Consider the following 19,625-nt stretch of genomic DNA (forward strand, 5'->3'; position numbering starts at 1 on the left):
TAATAATATTTATACTATAAAAATACGGTTGAATTTATTTATGTAATTTGAATTTCTATTTAATTATTTGTTGTATTTCATTTTTCTGTTTCCTTATTGGGCATATAATAATTTTTTTTTTTTTTTTGGTGATTGAGTCTTTGTACTCGTGGTAGAGATGGTGATGATGCTAGATGGTCTCCAAGTGATTTCAAGCCTCTTTTGTCAAGGCTTTTTATAAATTTGTGGTCTGTGGACTGAATTTTATTTGATTTTTTTTAATTTGTGGTTGTGGATTGAATATATGTATTGATTACATGTTTCTCTTCACATCGATTAAATTTTAAATGTAATTAATTTTATATAATAAAAAAAAATAGAAAAAAGACGGTATAGTTTTTCAAAGTAGCATGTTGAGTTTGGTGATTGTTTTTTGACGATCCATATTTAAGGTGAAAGAGTTATGATTTTAATCAAATTTTGAATATAAAATTGCACTTAATTAAAAGGTGAAAAAATAAATTTAAAATTTAAATATTTAAATTATGTCTTTATTACCCTATTTCACTTTTTTATTTTCTATTTACATAGAATACTTGTAAAATTAATAGCCTTAATTTAAAAAAAAATTATAATAATTTGTTTAAAATATTTTTTCAATAATTACCTTTCATTTATATAATATTAAAAAATTACAACAACTTGAATTTAAAATATTTGAAGCTAATATAGTATTTGGATGTCAAAAAATTCTAATAAATTTTTTTTTTAACTTATTTTTTTCATTTTTTTCGTCCGTTAATTTTTCAACTTGAGAAAAAAAAAAATTGAAGCTAGTCAAAGAAACCACGCCATTCTACAAGGCTGAAGGGAATGCTGGCGTAAGGGTGTAAACAGTAAAATTCAATTTATATTAATAATATCTAAATTCATTTTAAATTTAATTAAATTTTTTTCAAACTTAATTATCATTATTTAAATAAAATCTGAATCCATTACATTTTATATATTTTATTTTATAATTTATATAAAAAATATTTTTTTATTAATAATTTATATTTAAAAAATTTAATATCTTTAAAAAATATTTAAATTTTAATTTTTAAATAAAAAAATATAAAAAATTTATAAATATTATTATAAAATATATTTTTTATATTAAATTAATTATTTATATAAACAAATTCAAATAATAAATATTTAATACATAAAATTCAAACTCAATTAAAATTTATAAAAAATATTATTTTTTTAAATTTAAATTCAATCTCAAATTCTATTATATCCATCCAAATCTATCTTTGAAATGGATCCGATATCCAAAAATACTCTATCCGTTCCTCTGGCGCACGAACGTTAGGTTGTCTTTATTAGAGGAGTCCATTCAATACCGTCTCCCTGCTAAAAGAAAGCCGCAAACAAGAACAAAACCCTAAGGTTTGATTTATTGGAGGAGTCATGGATAAGAACATGCTACAAGGTCTTGAGTCTACCTGAAGAAGACCAGAGGCGTATGGCAGCCGTGATCGAGCAGCTCCAAGTGCGAGACAGGTTTTAAATCTCTCCATTTATGACCTCCTTTTTTGTGTTTTCTTTGCCATTTCATTTATTTTATTTTTTCTAGCCTGCCCTTTGGACTTCGTAGCTGATGAATTTGTTGGGTTGATTATCATTTAACATATTCTGGGTTATTGATTTCAGTTTGCTTCCAAATTGATTTTTTTTTTTTCGTTTTTGGCTTTTAGAGGATTATAAATGAGCTAATTTTTTTATCTGGTAATTTGAATGTGCCGTAGAATGAATGAAGCTTTGCATTCCTTTACTATGATGGGTTCATTTCTGGAGGTGTAAATGAGTTTTTTCCTTTTTCTATTTATGACTTCACTCTCAATTTTTAACAAGTTAGCGTTGCAACTTTGATTTGTGACATTGTTGATGTGGAGTTAAAACAATGTTCCTCTCAAAACCGGTGCAGCCAATGGTGTGCGTATGTTGCCTCCGGACGTTTTGGGAACAACATTATTTTTTCTGATTAATCTAAGAATTTTACACATGCCCTCAATTATGTATCACAAATTTTCTTTGGTCAAATGTGGCATCAGTACTCTGTTGTGTATCTTGCCATTTGATAGAAAAGCTTAAAGCTACTGTTTCCTCTGATTTGACGCATAAAGCATCTTTTGCTGTGAATTTTGCTTCCTGATGTAGCTAATCTAGATCTGTTATGATGCCGTAAAAGGGGTGCATGATTTGAAAGGTTAAGGCTTTAATTGGCCATGGGCTTTTCACTTTTCTTCCTTATTTATATGGCTTCACATCCAGGCCTTGTATGCTGTTTTTCACATGATTATTTGTGAAGTTTGCAATGTTTATTTGAAACTTATTAGAAGAACGTTCATGATTAGTTTGGTGTTGCAGTTTATAGGCACACAGACTCTCTGCTCAGAGAGTCCTAAACTCCTAATTCCAATTTATGGGCAAAGTTACTTCATAAGCTTCTTGCCTTTTGAAAATTGTCGCCAATACAGTCCTACTTTTATTCTTTTCTAGTTATTCAGATAGTGAAGGAGGGTGGACCATAACCAAAACAATTGGCAACCATGTTACTATGAAGTAATTTTACTGTATTATTTGTTTGAAAGGAAGGAGAATTGTTTGAGCATTGGAACGAGGAGATTGCAATATTATTTTAATTAAGCGTAAAGGCCTTCCTCTATTTAGCAACCGCTGTCCACTTATTCTCATTCCATTACTTCGTCAGCCCACTAATTCCTAATAAAGTGATTTTTTGGCCACCTTAATTGGAGTCCATTGGACCATTTCTTCTTCTCTCGGCTGTTTTTTGTGTTAGTTTGTTCTTCACTTTCTCTTGTCGACTTTGCTGCAGAGCCATTCAATCTTGAGTTCTTGACGACTATCCCTCTCTCTGCTCCACTCTCTGTCTCGATAATCTCGCCTTCATTCTCGACTTCTGGCCGTCATTATTTACGACCTCGTCGTGGTTTTTGCTGTGACGCGCTTCAAGCTATTGGTTCTTCAATTGCTTGAGTTGTGATGTTGCCTTCTCCACGTTCTCACTATGGCGCTAGTTATTGCTTGCCTCTGGTACGGCAGTATGATTGATTTTTTCATTGTTATGTTTTTGGGCTGCCTCTAGTCTGGTATACTTGGATACAATTTCGTGCCTTGTGATATTTTATAATCATAATAAGTTTTCAATATGCAAAATATTGGATTTTTTTTTGCTAATGAGTGAATCATTATACCTAGTATAATTATACAGTTATCATAGGAGTGCATAACAGATGAAGCTCACTTCTAGCGGATTAATGCAAACAAAAAAAATAAAATTTCTCTAGTTTTTACTTATTACTTCGATTGGTCTATAAAAGTAAGGAACTTAATCTGCCCTGCAACACTTCCCTCCATCTCTCCCCTAGACGATATTGCAGTCTTCTCGTTCTAGTCCTCAAACAATTCTCCTTCCTTTTCTCAATATCGTCTCTCAAAGGACCACTTGTACGGCTTCTGAACTTGACTACCTCCATCAGTGACACAAGCAGCTCCTCATATTTTCTGTCTGTGGCTCTCCAAGTTCAGTTGTTTCATGGATCATTTCCCTTTGTTGTTTCTGGTTTCACTCAATTCCTTTGTAGGATCTTTGAAATGACAGCATTCTTTTCATCATTTGCTTCACTTCTCTATCCAGGTTTTCTTTTAATTTTCTGAATCATTTCTCAAGTTCTCTTTGAGCTTCGAGTTTTGTGTGCGATATTGAGCTGAGGTTCTGCTTTTTCGGTTTTTATTTTCGGTGTGTTTTGTTTGTTTTCCTTGTAAAAATTCAAATATTTTAATCAAAATGACAAGATGGATTGCTTATTATTTGTAGAACTGCAAGTATTTGACATGCTCTGTTTTGAGCTCAGTTAGAACTAGACATGCATAGTATTCTATGTTTAAGTTGAAAGCTGAAATTGCTACTCTCTTGTTGTTTGGATCTTCTCCAAGAGAGATTATTAGCAGCTCCAGCTGCACAACACAATTATATAATGCCACTTTTTTTTTTATTTTAGGAATAACTAATTTTTTGTGAGGATGAGTACTAATTTTTAGTGTACAAGGAGTATTGTATAATTTTTTTCCTTCTCTAAAGGAGAATGGGTTCTGCAAATAGATAAGAAAAAGTAAAACAGATGAACCAAACCTAACTAAACCAGTTGAGATAATTTTTTTCTTCTTGTTCGGTTTGATTTTATTTCCTATTAGATTCAGCTTTTTACTCATTTTTAGTCTAGACTGAATTGAGCAATGCTCAACTGTATTGGCTATGGACTTACTCTTGAGTTCCAAGTGAAGATAATATGACAAACAAAATTACCAAAAGCAAACCATCTAAAATCCATTCTTGCTAATTCCCAATGAAATATCCACCTTTCATAGTCATAAATCAAATACCCAATCTGGAATTGATTCAGCGACGGCATTGAACTTGTTTACAATAATACAACAACATTCCTGTCTTTTGTCTTTTGTTTTTTGTGTGTTGTTCATCAAACTTCAGTTTTCCTAAATTTGCCGTAGGAGTCGTGAAGGCATAATGACCTACCTTAGGTTTTGCTCTGGATAAAGCTCCTAAAAGAGTACTTTTACCAACATTTGGCATTCCAACGAGGCCTGCATCAGCAATGCTTTTTAGTTCCAGCAAAAGAACAGCACTGCTAAGGCAGGATTGATCCTCACTAGACATATCAGGATCGAAGACTATATCCCTATTGACTCCAGGCTTACTTAATTTGGCCTTCTTTGAAACATCCGGAGAAGACACATTACCCAAACCACCCTCCCCTCCACGAGCGACAATTATTTGGTGACCCAGTTTTGTTAACTCTACAACATCATAGTGTATATGTTCCACACCTGCTGGCTCTCTTTGAATGGCTTGTATGCTTGCAAATTCCTCAAGTTCCTTTAGCTTGTGTGGCTCAGCTTCTTTTTCCATGTTTGTGCTCTTAGAGACAGACTGCCAGTGAGATTCTTATTGATCGGTATGGAGAAGGGTCCAAGTCTGTTTTGGAATAGTTTTGAACTGTAGATGGAAGTTCACCCTTTAAAAGATGAATTACAGTGTCGACAGGTACTTGCACAAGCGTAACACACGAGTACTCATGGTTAGATAAATTGCCAAACAACAGGTGGCATCATAAAATCTTGCCATTTATAGAACTTATAAATAGTAACCTTATCCTTCTCTCGAGTTCCTATCATACTCTTTGAAGCTCCATTCCCCCCTCTCGCTACATTCTATATAATAAAGGCAGAAGTGGAGTGTCCTCATGTAATAATATAAGTAGTGTTGAAAAATTACCGGAAAGGTAAGGACTACATACAATGTGATGGTGTAAACCACTAAAGTCCCAGATTGCAGAGGAACACTCTAAAATCACATCACCACCCCTTCCACCATTTTCATCTGTATTATTGAATCCACATGAACCAGAATGCTACCAGAAAGACTATTTCACAAATTTGAATGCACTTGCTCTTAATCACCATGCAATAATCAGCTACATTTATGAAGTTCAAGGGAAATAATTACGATGAAAGGGAAAAAATTGATTCAGTATGAAGATTGAGAAACTAGATAAATTATGACCAAAGAAAAATAACCATGATAATATTGGATCCAATTGGCTTTTAGTATCGCATCTATCATACTTAATACTGTTATAAAACTTGATCTAATAAACATACCATTAGGTCTGCCACGGCGATCATGTCGACTTGGGCGAAAACTAGAGCAACCATTGCCACCATCACCTCCCTTAGCATGAAGTGTAAACCTATCTCTCATTCTGGTTTCCTACAAATAGCCCCCTAATAACCCTTTACTAAGATGAACAAGTAGTAAAAGATCAAGAAATGATTACACAGAATTATGTGAAGCTATTAGGGTTATAAAAATGTGAGAAATAAGGAAGAAACAAATAGAGTGGCAGACTTGCAAAGGGGCACACTTTGCTTTTGTGTGAGTAGCGTCTGAACAAGAGAACAAAGACAAATAGATCCATAGAGATTTAGAAGATTTTCTCAAGGCATCTATGCGGCAAAAGGATTTTGCGCAGCATAACCACATCGCTCTCTCTTTCCTGTCTAGATATCCTTCAAATCTTCCTCAAATGGAAAAAATTGGCATTCAATTTTTTGCTTATCTCAGCAACCTATAGAAAGAAATATCTTAGATACTAAACCAGCAACAGAGACATTCCTCGAAAATTGTAAACCAAACCATGCCACGATGCAGATGGTGAACATGGCCCATACAAGATAACTAAAGAAAATGATGTTTACAACTCTTCACAGCCAGTTCCAATCCTTTATTATAACATGTCCAGATTATCATAAAAACACAATAAGCATCACTTTTAACAATCACATTTACCAAAATTTGCTAAATTGTCAGCTAAAAGCTTTAGTAAGTCTAACAACTTGTGCCATAAACAAACAATTGAAACAATATGCTAGAAAGGAATTTGAGATAACCAAATAAACGATAAAATATTCAGGAATGAGCACATACAGGCATCTAAAGGAAGCAGACATTGAAAACATTCACCAAATCAATAATCAACAAGAAAATTGAATTTTAACAACAAAGAGAGCAGAGAAGGCTAATATGGTGTATTTAACACAAAATGAAAGAAACTAAAAGACCAAATTGATTGAACTTACATTCATCTAAAACCCTTGAATAAAACTTTCTTTCAGTTTACAGAAAAAAAAAATTGTTTAGTGATAATGAAAACTAATGGAGTCAAAGGAAAATGTCCATTGTTAAAAGAATTGAACCCATTCATAGGATTCCTCACTAGGCCTTGCAAGGAGTCTCCTTGGCCATGGTTCTAACATTAATGACCATTCTAATGCCACCAATGAGCTTTGGTTTGATATTATGGTCATCAGCTTGAACCATAAGAAAACGGAAGAAAGAAATAACCATTCTAATGTTGTAGAGAACTAGAGATTTTATGGTTACTGTTAGGATCCCGTGTAGGATCTAGTTGTGGGTTTGTGTAGAGTCTTTTGGCAATAAAACAAGGATCAATTTTCTTTTTGCGATCTATTTTGGAAAGCTGTCGGGCTTATAAGAGAGAACATGTAATCTTTTGAATTTAAAGTACTCAGACTTTTTTGAAATTTTTTTAGCTAACGTTTATTAATCTGCTGTCAACTTAAATACAAGTTGGAGTTTTAAGTACCTCCTGAAAAATAAGAACTTAAAATAGTATAATAGAGGCTAACCTCCTACAAATCAGTGTAACTAACTAAGTAAAATATGATCATAAGACCCATGATCTTAGCTACTATCTATTACTATGCATGAACCCATAATCTATGCCACTACCCACTGATGAATAACTATCCATTGTTGCATCAATGACGAAGAATGTGTTGAAATGGTGGTTTGCTAACAATATTCCGTCTTCCATGATGCACTTGTCTTCAAGCGCAAACTTAGAAAATTTCTAGGAACTATTTAGCCAATGTCCATTGTGACATCTCCCGGGTCATCATCTGCTAACTCTAACCATAATAGTTTTTGCACCAGTTTTTGAAATATTCCCATGTCAATTTCGGATAGTCTTGCAACAATTGTAGAAACTATAATTGTGTTATGCCCTCCAAGTGAAATGAAGCTAGATTAACCTTCTTCTCTTCTGAAGTTTGTTAATGTTGGAAAAATTTATCATATCTATTGAGCCACCCTAAAGAATCCTCCTGTCCATTGAAACGGGAAAAATCAAGTTTGGTAAATTTTGACACAATGGTACTAGTACTTGAATTTTCAGAAACTATTACTCCTTGGGCCTTTTGGGTGCGAGAATGGCTACCAATTTTTGTGAGTTGCTGAATTGACAATGTCACAAGTGAGAGCTTCTAATTTTTAATTTAATTCATCATGCCAGGCCTTATTGGTTGCTTGCTCTTCTACGAACAAGGTCATAATTTTGTCTAATTGCTATATAATCCTCATGATCTCTAGCTCTGATACCAAATTGTTAGGATCCCGTGTGTAGAATCTAGTTATGAGTTTGTATAATGAGTCTTTTAGCAAAATAGGAGAAAGCAAGGATAGATTTTCTTTTTACGATCTATTTTAAAAAGTTGTCAAACTCATCTGAGAGAACCTGTAATCTCTTCAGTTTAAAGTATTCATAGACTTTTTGAAAATTTTTCTAGTTAACGTTTATTAATCTACTGTCAACTTAAATAGAAGTTGGAGTTTTAACTACCTCCTAACAAATAGAAACTTAAAATATCTTAGTGGAGACTAACCTCCTACAAATCAAAATTTGTAAATAACTAAACAGAACATAGTGGTAACATCATAAAACCCGTGATCTTAGCCACTACCCATTACTAATGGATAAATCCATAATCTACGCCACTACACACTACTGAATAACTATCCACTGCGTCAGTGTTGAATTGGTGGTTTGCTAATAGTTACCTACTGAAATTCAAGTATTTTTTTAATGGCACAACAATGTTTTTCCACCTTCAAAACGAAGGGATGGAAAGGAATTAATCATGATGATTGAAAAACAATTATCAACGTTGATACAATACTGAGAGATACTTCTGGCTTGACTTTTAGAGCTGAACAACACAAAATACAAGAATGTTGTTGTATTATTGTAAACAAGTTCAATACTGTCCCTAAATCAATTCCAGATTGGGTATTTGATTTATGATTATGAAACGTGGATATTTCATTGGGAATTAGCAAGAATAAGTTTTATATGGTTTGCTTTTGGTAATTGTGTTTGCCATATTATCTTCACTTGGAATTCAAGAGTCGGTCCATAGCCAATACAGTTGAGCACTGGTCAGTTCAGTTCAGATTAAAAATGAGTAAAAAGCTGAATCTAATAAGAAATAAAATCAAACTAAACAAAGAAAAAAAATTATCTCAACTGGTTTCGTTCGGTTTGGTTAATCTGTTTTACTTTTTCTTATCTATTTGTAGAATCCATTTTCCTTTAGAAAAGGAAAAAAATTATACAATAATCCCTATACACTAAAAATTAGTACTCATCATCACAAAAAATTAGTTATTCCTAAAATAAAAAAAAAAAAAGTGGCCTTATATAATTATGCTTGTGCAACTGGAGCTGCTAATAATCTCTCTTAGAGAAGATCCAAGCAACAAGAGAGCAGTAATTTCAGCTTTTAACTTAAAAATAGAATATTGTGCATGTCTAGTTCTAAATGAGCTCAAAACAGAGCATGTAAGATACTACAGTTGTGCACATAAACAGCAATCCATCTTGTCATTTTTATTATGATATTTGAAGTTTTACAAGGAAAACAAACAAAACACAGCGAAAATAAAAACCGAAAGAGCAGAACCTCGGCTCAATATCGCGCACAGGACTCGAAGCTCAAAGAGAAATGATTCAGAAAATTGAAAGAAAATCTGGGTAGAGAAGTGAAGCAAATGATGAAAAGAGTGTTGTCATTTTAAAGATCCTACAAAGGAATTGAGTGAAATCAGAAACAACAAAGGGAAATGATCCATGAAACAACTGAACTTGGAGAGCCAGACATAAAATATGAACACTCTAGCTGCTTGTGTCGTTGATGGAGGTAGTCGAGTTCAGAAGCCATACAAGTGGTCCTTCGTGAGAAGATATTGAGAAAGGGAAGGAGAATGTTTGAGCACTAGAAAGAGGAGAGGGGAGAGATGGATGGAAGTGTTGTAGGGCAGCGGCTTGGTGCAATCAGTTAAGTTCCTTACTTTTGTAGACCAGTCAAAGTAATAAGTAAAAACTAGAGAAATTTTGCTTTTTTGGTTTGCATTAATCCGCTAGAAGTGAGCTTCATCTGTTCTGCACTCCTATGATAACTGTATCATTATACTAAGTATAATGATTTACTTATTAGCAAAAAAAAAATCCAATATTTTGCATATTGAAAACTTATTATGATTATAAAATATCATAAGGCACAAAATTGTATCCAAGTATATCAGACCAGAGGCAGCTCAAAAAATAAAATAACAGTGAAATAATAAATCATACTATCGTAACTAGCGTCATAGTGAGAACATGGAGAAGGCAACATTACAACTCAAGAAATTGAAGAACCAATAGATTGAAACACGTCACAGCAAAATCCACGACGAGGTTGTAAATAATGACGGCCAGAAGTCGAGAATGAAGGCGAGATTATCGAGGCAGACAATGGAGCAGAGAGAGATAGCCGTCAAGAACTCAAGATTGAATGGCTCTGCAACGAAGTCGACAATAGAAAGTGAAGAACAAACTAATGCGAATAATAGCCGAAAGAAGAAGAAATGGTCCAATGGACTCCAATTAAAGCGGCCAAAAAATCACTTTATTAGGAATTAGTGGGTTGTACCAGGAAGTAATGGGATGAGAATGAGTGGATAGCAGTTGCTAAATAAAGGAAGGCCTTATGCTTAATTAAAATAATATAAGTAACTTTGCATTAATTAATTATATAAATTTACCAAACTTGATTTTTCCCGTTTCAATAGACACGAGGATTTTTTAGTGTGGTTCACTAGATATGATCATTTTTTTTCAACATTAACAAACTTCAGTAGAGAAGAAGGTTAATATAGCTTCATTTCACTTGGAGGGCATAACACAACTATAGTTTCTACAATTGTTGCAAGACTATCCGAAATTGACATGGGAATATTTCAAAAACTGGTGCAAAAAACTATTATGGTTAGCAGATAATGACCCTGGAGATGTCAAAATGGACATTGGCTAAATAGTTCCTAAAATTTTCTAAGTTTGCGCTTGAAGACAAGTGCATCGTGGAAGACTGGAGTATTGTTAGCAAACCGCCGTTTCAACAGATTCTTCGTCATTGATGCAATAATGGATAGTTATTCATCAGTGGGTAGTGGCATAGATTATGGGTCTATGCATATTAATGGATAGTGGCTAAGATCATGTGTCTTATGATCATATTTTGTTTAGTTATTTAGTTATTATGATTTGTAGGAGGGTAGCCTCTATTATACTATTTTAAGTTCTTATTTTTTAGCAGGTAGTTAAAACTCCAACTTGTATTTAAGTTGACAGCAAATTAATAAACATAAGCTAAATTTTATTTTGTAGGAGGTTAGCCTCTATTATACTATTTTAAGTTCTTATTTTTCAGGGGGTTCTTAAAACTCCAACTTCTATTTAAGTGGACAACAGATTAATAAACGTTAGCTAAAAAAAATTTCAAAAAAGTCTTTGAGCACTTTAAATTCAAAAAATTACATGTTCTCTCTGATAAGCCTGACAGCTTTTCAAAATAGATCGCAAAAAGAAAATTCATCCTTGTTTTCTTGCCAAAAGACTCGTTACACAAACCCACAACTAGATCCTACCCTGAATCCTAACAGTAACCATAAAATCTCTGCCTAAAGCATTAGAATGGTTGTTTCTTTCTTCCTTTTTCTTATGGTTCAAGCTGATGACCCTAATATCAAACTAAAGCTCATTGGTGGCATTAGAATGGTCATTAATGTTAGAACCATGGCCAAGGAGACTCCTTGCAAGGGCTGGTGAGGAATCCTATGAATGGGTTCAATTCTTTTAACAATGGACATTTTCCTTTGACTCCATTAGTTTTCATTATCAATAAACATTTTTTTTTCCTATAAACTAAAAGAAAGCTTTATTCAAGGGTTTTAGATGAATGTAAGTTCAATCAATTTGGTCTTTTAGTTTCTTTCATTTTGTGTTAAATACACCATATTAGCCTTCAATGCTCTCTTTGTTGTTAAAATTCAATTTTCTTGTTGATTATTGATTTGATGAATGTTTTCAATGTCTGTTTCCTTTAGATGCCATGTGCTCATTCCTGAATATTTCATCATTTATTTGGTTATCTCAAATTCCTTTCTAGCATATTGTTTCAGTTGTTGGTGTGTTTATGGCACAAGTTGTTGGGCTTACTAAAGCTTTTACTTTGCTTGCAGCTGACAATTTAGCAAATTTTGGTAAATGTGATTGTTAAAAGTGATGCTTATTGTGTTTTTATGATTATCTGGACATGTTATAATAAAGGATTGGAACTGGTTGCGAAGAGCTGTAAACATCATTTTCTTTAGCTATCTTGTATGGGCCATGTTCAGCATCTGCTTTGTGACAGGGAAGAATGTTTCTGTTGCTGGTTCAGTATGTAAGATATTTCTTTCTATAGGTTGCTGAGATAAGCGAAAAATTGAATGCCAACTTTTTCCATTTGAGGAGGATTTGAAGGATATCTAGACAGGAAAGAGAGAGCAATGTGGTTACGCTGTGTAAAATCATTTTGCCACATAGATGATTTGAGAAAATCTTCTAAATCTCCATGGATCTATTTGTCTTTATTCTCTTGTTCAGACGCTACTGACACAAAAGCAAAGTGTGCCCCTTTGCAGGTTTGCCACTCTATTTGTTTCTTCCCTGTTTCTCACATTTTTATAACCATGATAGCTTCACATATTTCTGTGTAATCATTTCTTGATTTTTTTACTACTTGTTCATCTTAGTAAAGGGTTATTAGGGGACTATTTGTAGGAAACCAGAATGAGAGATAGGTTTACACTACATGCTAAGGGAGGTGATGGTGGCAATGGTTGCTCCAGTTTTCGCCGAAGTCGACATGATCGCTGTGGCAGACCTGATGGTATGTTTATTAGATCAAGTTTTATAACAGCATTAAGTATGATATATGTGATACTAAAAACCAATTGGATACAATATTATCATGGTTATTTTTCTTTGATCATAATTTATCTAGTTTCTCAATCTTCATACTAGGTTCAATTTTCCCTTGAACTTCATAAATGTAGCTGATTATTGCATGGTGATTAAGAGCAAGTGCATTAAAATTTGTGAAATAGTCTTTCTGGTTCATGTGGATTCAATAATACAGGTGGAAATGGTGGAAGAGGTGGTGATGTGATTTTGGAGTGTTCTCCTGTAATCTGGGACTTTAGTGGTTTACACCATCATGTTGTATGTAGTCCTTACCTTTCCAGTATTTTGTCAACTCTACTAGTATTATTGCATGAGGACACTCAAGTTCTGCCTTTATTGTATAGAATGCAGCCAGAGGGGGGAATGGAGCTTCAAAGAGTATGATAGGAACTCGAGGAGAGGATAAGGTTACTATTTATAAGTTCTACAAACGGCAAGATTTTATGATGCCACTGTTGTTTGGCAGTTTATCTAACTATGAGTACTCGTGTGTGGTAGGTTGTGCAAGTACCTGTCGGCACTGTAATTCATCTTTTGAAGGGTGAACTTCCATCTACAGTCCAAAACTGTTCCAAAACAGACTTGGACCCGTGGGAACTTCCAGGCACTCTCCATACCGATCAATCAGAATCTCACTGGCAGTCTGTCTCTAAGAGCACAAACATGGAAAAAGAAGCTGAGCCATCAGATATTTCTTGTGGCTCATTAACACAAGCTAAAGGAACTTCAGAGGAATTTGCAAGCAAACAAGCCATTCAAAGAGAGCCAGTAGGTGTGGAACATATACACTATGATGTTGCAGAGTTAACAAAACTGGGTCAGCAAATAATTGTTGCTCGTGGAGGGGAGGGTGGTTTGGGTAATGTGTATTCTCCTGATGTTTCAAAGAAGGCCAAGTTAAGTAAGCCTGGAGTCAATAGGGATATAGTCTTCGATCGTGATATGTCCAGTGAGGATCAATCCTGCCTTAGCAGTGGGTTGCCTGGCTCAGAGGCTGTTCTTTTGCTGGAACTGAAAAGCATTGCTGATGTGGGCCTCGTTGGAATGCCAAATGCTGGTAAAAGTACTCTTTTAGGAGCTTTATCCAGAGCAAAACCTAGGGTGGGTCATTATGCCTTCACGACTCTTAGGCCCAATTTAGGAAAACTGAAGTTTGATGACTTCTCAATCACAGTGGCTGACATTCCAGGACTCATAAAAGGTGCTCACGAGAATCGTGGACTTGGACATGCTTTCCTACGGCACATAGAACGTACTAAGGTTTTAGCTTATGTGCTAGACTTGGCTGCTGGATTAGATGGCAGAAAGGGATTTCCACCGTGGGAACAATTGAAAGATTTAGTTTTGGAGCTTGAGCATCATCAAGAGGGCCTGTCTGATCGGCCCTCCTTAGTTGTGGCGAATAAAATTGATGAGGCAGGGGCTGATGAAGTATATGAAGAATTGAAAAGAAGAGTTCAAGATGTTCCTATATATCCAGTTTGTGCTGTCCTGGAGGAAGGGGTACCAGAACTAAAAGCTGGTCTTAGAATGCTTATGGATAGTGTGAAATTGCAGAGACTTAGTTTAGATAAAATCGACTGTTCATGACAAATTTGATAGGAATACTAGTTCTGTTTATGATAGGTTTTACAAAATATTTATGCCCAATTGTCAAGTGATAAGCCTCTTCGAAATCCCTAAGAAAATGTCTTGCTGCGGAGGAAACTGTGGCTGTGGCTCTGGATGCAAGTGCGGCAGCGGCTGCAACGGGTAAGAGTTTCTTTTTCTTGGAAAATTGTTTCTCATACACCAAACAGACTTCCTAAGAGTTTCTTATCTTTCTTCCCTCATCTTCTTGAATTCTTGCAGCTGTGGCATGTACCCTGACATCTCAGAGAACACCAGAACTGAGACTCTCATTGCAGGAGTTGCACCTCCTAAGATGTAAGAATCACAATTATTTTGGGTTTGAATTTGAGACCCTAATTGAGTTCGGAGAAATTCTATAAGGAAGAAATTCTATTTGCGCAGCCAAATCGAAGTTAGATTCTTGATTGTACAAAGAATTGAGAGCTGGTGTGATTTTTGCAGGTCCGATGAGGGTACTGAGATGAACTTTGGTGCTGAGAGTGGAAATGGGTGCAAGTGTGGATCAAGCTGCAGCTGTGATCCATGCAACTGCAAATGAGAAAGCAGCATGGACATGGACCTAGCAAAGCCTGTACTTGATGTTTTTAATAAATCCCCCAAAAAAAAAAGGATGAAAAAGGGTTTGTTGATGAATATGTAAAATAGTTGTCGGCTTGCTGCTGTAAATAAAACAGCCATAGGTAATCAGAATCCTTGTATGAGGATTTAATTTCCTGGAGTTTGATGGCTCGTTTTATGTGTTAAAGTGTGTCTGCTTTGCTGGTCGTAACTTGGTCCTCTGTGTACTTTTGGAAGGGGAACTCGATTAGCGTTGGTGTCTATGGTTATAACTCCTTTCACTTAAATATGATCTACTTTTCCCACCTTCTCTTTCGTTCTTTTCTATAATTGTCTGTTATAATCGACTTCAATTTGTTGAGTTTCATAGCCACTTATGCTATTGATTTGATGATAAGATTTTATTATGATTTCATCTAAACTAACTCGCCTACCACTCACTGGAAGAGTGCGTGGAATCCCCGATAACCAGGTTTCTATTTTCCTCCCTTCCCCATGTTGGGTTGAGTACCAAAAAAAAGCGCAAACCTCTGTTTAGTTGTCAATGTTGAGTTTGAAACCCCGGAGGAAGGTGATGATGACGTCTCCCAAACACCTACTGAAAAACAATCTAGACCAACTCGTGAAGTAACTCCAAAATCAGTTAAGTTGGCACTGCATTTTCTCCTATCTGGAGTTTAAATTTTGGAAGTAGTTCACAGGGATTTTTTTTATTTGCCTGATATATATATTATCAAACTAGAGAAATAAATCCAAATCATTGCCTACATATTAATTCACGATGGTATATAGAGCCAGATATTAATTTTAACGGATAATCCTTTTTTCCTTTCCTGATGAATGATCGATTATCACTTTATATTGAAGTTGAAACTTGAAATTAATTTTATTTTCTTAATTTTAATATAAAGTTTATTAATAACATGGACACATAGCCATAGAATGTAATAACATAAAATTTCATGAAAAGTTAAATTCACAATTCGCACAGGCACAACTTTACCAAAAAAAAAAATTACAAGTTAAAAATTTTTCATTAAATTTTTTAATCAATAAATCCTATAAATGAAATTCTCAATTCTAATTATGCAATAAAATGAGAAAAAAAAAATAGAGAATAATAAAATAGAAGAATGAAAAAAAGGGTGGATAAATAGAAAATTTAGGTTGAACTAAAGGAGCAGAAAATTTTGGACTGAGTTGGGGAAAGGGGGCAACATGAAACTATAAAAAGAGCAATCATGAAGGACTACTAAAGAAAACTTTTTTGGCCAGGGTTCTTGATTTTTATTTTTTTTAATATTTAGTTGGCCATTAATTAGATTTGACCTAAATTCTACTAATCCAATGTGGCCACTAATTCATTTTTCTTTGTCATTGTAATCTTGATTACAAAGCGATGCAATTTCTTTTCCACTTTACATTACATCAACATACTTTTTTATATTTTCTTTCTTTAGCTTTGATCAGCAGAGGGCAATCTTGGAATTAATGATGACCTTCCCTTGTTGAGTTTATTAATTACAAACCAATCATGATCACACACACAAAAAGAAGCATCTATTACCACATTGTAGAACTCTAAGCGTTTGTTCGGTGATAATTTTTAAAATAATATTTAATAATCAGCAATTAAGAAATTGAATTGTGGAAAACTATTTGTTCTAATATTTAATTAACCATTATCTAAATAATTATATTATTGACAATTAACAATTATTATATCAATTAGCATTGTCAAATAGAGTTTAATCAATGATGATAATTAAAATTTTAGAGTTTAAATTTCATTGATGATATTTTTTTAATTAAATACCTGAAAAGTAATAAATAAAAGGACTTGGAGAAACAATATAAAAAATGATTTTCTGTGTTTTAAGCCCATACAAAAAGGAAAAGATGGCATACGATTCTGTTTTGATTGCTATATTATTCTTCATCACTATCACAAACAAAAAGAACAAGATAATTAGTGCTTATAGTATCTCAAATTTGATATTTAAATGTTAAGAAATTTGAGAATAAATATCAAACCCATTTCTGATTCATGGATAAATAAAGATTATCTATCCACAATGAAATTTAGGGAGCAGAATGGAATTCCAAATTTCCATTGAACTTTGCATCCATATATTAATTTTCAATAATTTATATAAATATTAATGGCATGGACAAAATATCCCAGAAAATGACTTGGGCTGGATTGTAGGCAGCTAAGCTTCAACTTTGGTTTCGCTTCTGGGCTGGACTTTGGCTCTTAGCATTTGCATGTGGCGACGTCTTTTTTCAAATAAGATCTCTGGCTCTTTTGCGTAAGCGCGCTTTCAGGTCCCGAAACGGACAAGAAGCATGCGTGCGCTGGCCGTTCTGGGCCGACGCTGGTTCTCTCAAGCAATTCATCGAACACTTTCTATCAGTTGTCCGCCTCTCTACCAAATTCCTTGCAATTTCGATTTTCTCTGTACCTACACTAGCAATTGTTCGCCCGAGAAGAAGATATTAGAACCGGGAGAAGAACAAGAAGCACCCAAGAGCTTATCTTTGAGAATTGAGAAGCTTGCTAGAGGAGAATCGGTTGGTTTAGCCTTTCAAAGCTGGATGCGCGAAGGCTTTCCAATTCATCGAGGTGACATTTTTCACGCCATTAATCGCTTGAGGAAGCTCAAATTGAACAAACGCGCGCTTGAGGTTTTCTTTATCTTTCTCTTCTTCTAAATATATTAGGGGTTTGTTTAATTGTTTAAGTGAATTAATTAGATGAGCAGGTTTCTGAGGATATGGAAATAAAACTGAGTTTCTAGATGTCTATTTATGTTCCAATTACTTTCTCCAAAGAAAGGTACTTTTACTTTGATTGGCTTTGATAGATGGTGAAACAAACTTACATTTCTATATACTGATATTTTGTTTTTCTTGGTGACGAAGTGAGAATATATAATCAAACGTAAACTATTAAAATGAGATGGTGGTGCAACAGTGCAATCATGATGACATTGTAGATTAGATCATTATTTGAGAATTTTGGGTGCAACAGTATTTTAACACAGCAGGGTCTACTGCTTTTGGCAGGTGATGGAATGGGTGATCAGGGAGAGACCTTATAGGCCAAAAGAACTTGACTATTCTTACCTATTGGAGTTCACAACCAAACTTCATGGGATATCTCATGGGGAAAAGCTCTTCACTCGTATCCCTCCTGAGTTCCAGAATGAATTGCTGTATAATAACCTTGTAATCGCATGCTTGGAAAAGGGTGTCATAAGGCTCTCGCTTGACTACATGAAGAAAATGAGGGAATTGGGTCACCCCATATCACATTTGGTTTTCAACCGCCTTATAATCCTCCATTCTTCTCATGGTCGCAGGAAAATGATACCAAAGTTCCTTACTTTAATGAAGGCATATAAGACAGCTCCTCATGTCTCCACGTACAACATTCTAATGAAAATTGAAGCTAATGAACACAACATTGAAGGACTGGTGAAGGTATTTGATGAAATGAAGATATCAAAAGTGGAGCCAAATGAGATATCTTTCTGCATATTAGCTACTGCACATGCTGTTGCAAGATTGTATACAGTGGCTGAGGCGTACGTTGAAGATGTAGAAAAGTCTCGTACAGGAGATAACTGGTCAACACTAGATGTTTTGATCATATTGTATGGGTATTTGGGGAAGGGGAAGGAATTGGAGAGAACATGGGCCATGGTGCAAGAACTCTCACATGTTAGGTCTAAAAGTTACATGCTTGCAATTGAAGCATTTGGTAGAATTGGGCAGCTCAGTCGAGCGGAAGAGCTTTGGTTAGAGATGAAGTCGATAAAAGGGTCGAAATCAACAGAACCGTTCAATTCCATGTTATCTGTTTATTGCAAATATGGGCTGATAAAAAAGGCAACTGCAGTTTTCAGGGAAATGGAGATAAATGGATGCAAACCAAATGCCATAACTTTTCGACATCTTGCTTTGGGTTGCTTGAAGGCTGAACTAGTGGAAGAAGCCTTGAAGACTCTAGAAATGGGGATGCACTTGAAAACAAGCAACAAAGTGAAGAATTCAACCCCATGGTTGGAAACGACACTTTCAATTATTGAAATATTTGCGGAGAAGGGTGATATAGCTAATGCTGAGAAGTTCTTTGAAGAAATAGCGAAAGCAAAGTATACAAGGTATACTTTTGTGTACAATACATTAATAAAAGCTTATGTGAAGGCCAAAGTTTATGTTCCTAGCCTTTTGAGGAGGATGATTTTAGGGGGTGCTAAACCAGATGCTGAGACTTATAGCCTGATAAAACTTACTGAGCAGTTCCAAATTTGATTGTGTAAAGAGTTGATATGTTATATAAATTCCATTCATTTTTCTCAATGGAAAATGATTTTCTGGTGTGGTTGCAAGTCAAATTATTTGTGCAAGCTATTGGAAAAGTCACAAGGTGCTCGATATCAAATCCCACTTTTTCCTGATAAAGTTTTTAAGAGACTGCAGGTTTCGCTTCCAGAAGGGAAACCTGTAGAGAAGCCTGTACCTTCACAATAGGATTTGAATCCATTCGGTTTCACTATTCCATTGCACCAAACATTATATTCTTAGATGAAATTTCTTAAATGAGATTTAGGCTGATTGAGATTTTGCCCTTTAAAGGCTTCAATGTTCTTGTTAGAATTTTGAACCCATAAA

General features: G+C 34.6%; 3 protein-coding genes across 6 annotated transcripts; all 3 read left to right on the forward strand.

Moving 5' to 3' along the window:
* Nucleotides 1-1,391: 1,391 nt before the first annotated feature.
* On the forward strand, nt 1,392-14,636 carry LOC110618661 (probable GTP-binding protein OBGM, mitochondrial). Of its 4 annotated transcripts, XR_006351186.1 has the most exons (7): nt 1,394-1,530; nt 12,214-12,433; nt 12,573-12,681; nt 12,931-13,013; nt 13,100-13,162; nt 13,254-14,507; nt 14,607-14,636. XR_006351186.1 is itself a non-coding variant. In XM_043958193.1 (6 exons), the coding sequence occupies exons 2-6, from the start codon at nt 12,299-12,301 to the stop codon at nt 14,343-14,345; spliced, it is 1,482 nt and encodes a 493-aa protein (XP_043814128.1). In that variant the 5' UTR covers nt 1,392-1,530; nt 12,078-12,298; the 3' UTR covers nt 14,346-14,349. The 4 variants fall into 4 exon arrangements, 3 of the variants coding, with proteins under 3 accessions (XP_043814128.1, XP_021617541.1, XP_021617542.1); XM_043958193.1 differs by lacking the exon at nt 14,607-14,636 and having other exon boundaries at nt 1,392-1,530; nt 12,078-12,433; nt 13,254-14,349; XM_021761849.2 differs by lacking the exons at nt 1,394-1,530; nt 14,607-14,636 and having other exon boundaries at nt 12,292-12,433; nt 12,545-12,681; nt 13,254-14,349.
* LOC122721181 (metallothionein-like protein type 2) lies at nt 1,404-14,984 on the forward strand. The gene is made up of 4 exons (XM_021761853.2): nt 1,404-1,530; nt 14,382-14,507; nt 14,607-14,681; nt 14,829-14,984. The coding sequence occupies exons 1-4, from the start codon at nt 1,493-1,495 to the stop codon at nt 14,923-14,925; spliced, it is 336 nt and encodes a 111-aa protein (XP_021617545.1). The 5' UTR covers nt 1,404-1,492; the 3' UTR covers nt 14,926-14,984.
* Nucleotides 14,985-17,204: 2,220 nt separating this feature from the next.
* Nucleotides 17,205-19,348, forward strand: LOC110624968 (pentatricopeptide repeat-containing protein At1g07590, mitochondrial). Its single transcript, XM_021770474.2, has 2 exons — nt 17,205-17,633; nt 18,015-19,348. The coding sequence occupies exons 1-2, from the start codon at nt 17,295-17,297 to the stop codon at nt 19,263-19,265; spliced, it is 1,590 nt and encodes a 529-aa protein (XP_021626166.2). The 5' UTR covers nt 17,205-17,294; the 3' UTR covers nt 19,266-19,348.
* Nucleotides 19,349-19,625: the final 277 nt, after the last annotated feature.

Source organism: Manihot esculenta, chromosome 7 (genome assembly GCF_001659605.2).
Source record: "Manihot esculenta cultivar AM560-2 chromosome 7, M.esculenta_v8, whole genome shotgun sequence".
Taxonomy (NCBI): Eukaryota; Viridiplantae; Streptophyta; class Magnoliopsida; order Malpighiales; family Euphorbiaceae; genus Manihot; species Manihot esculenta.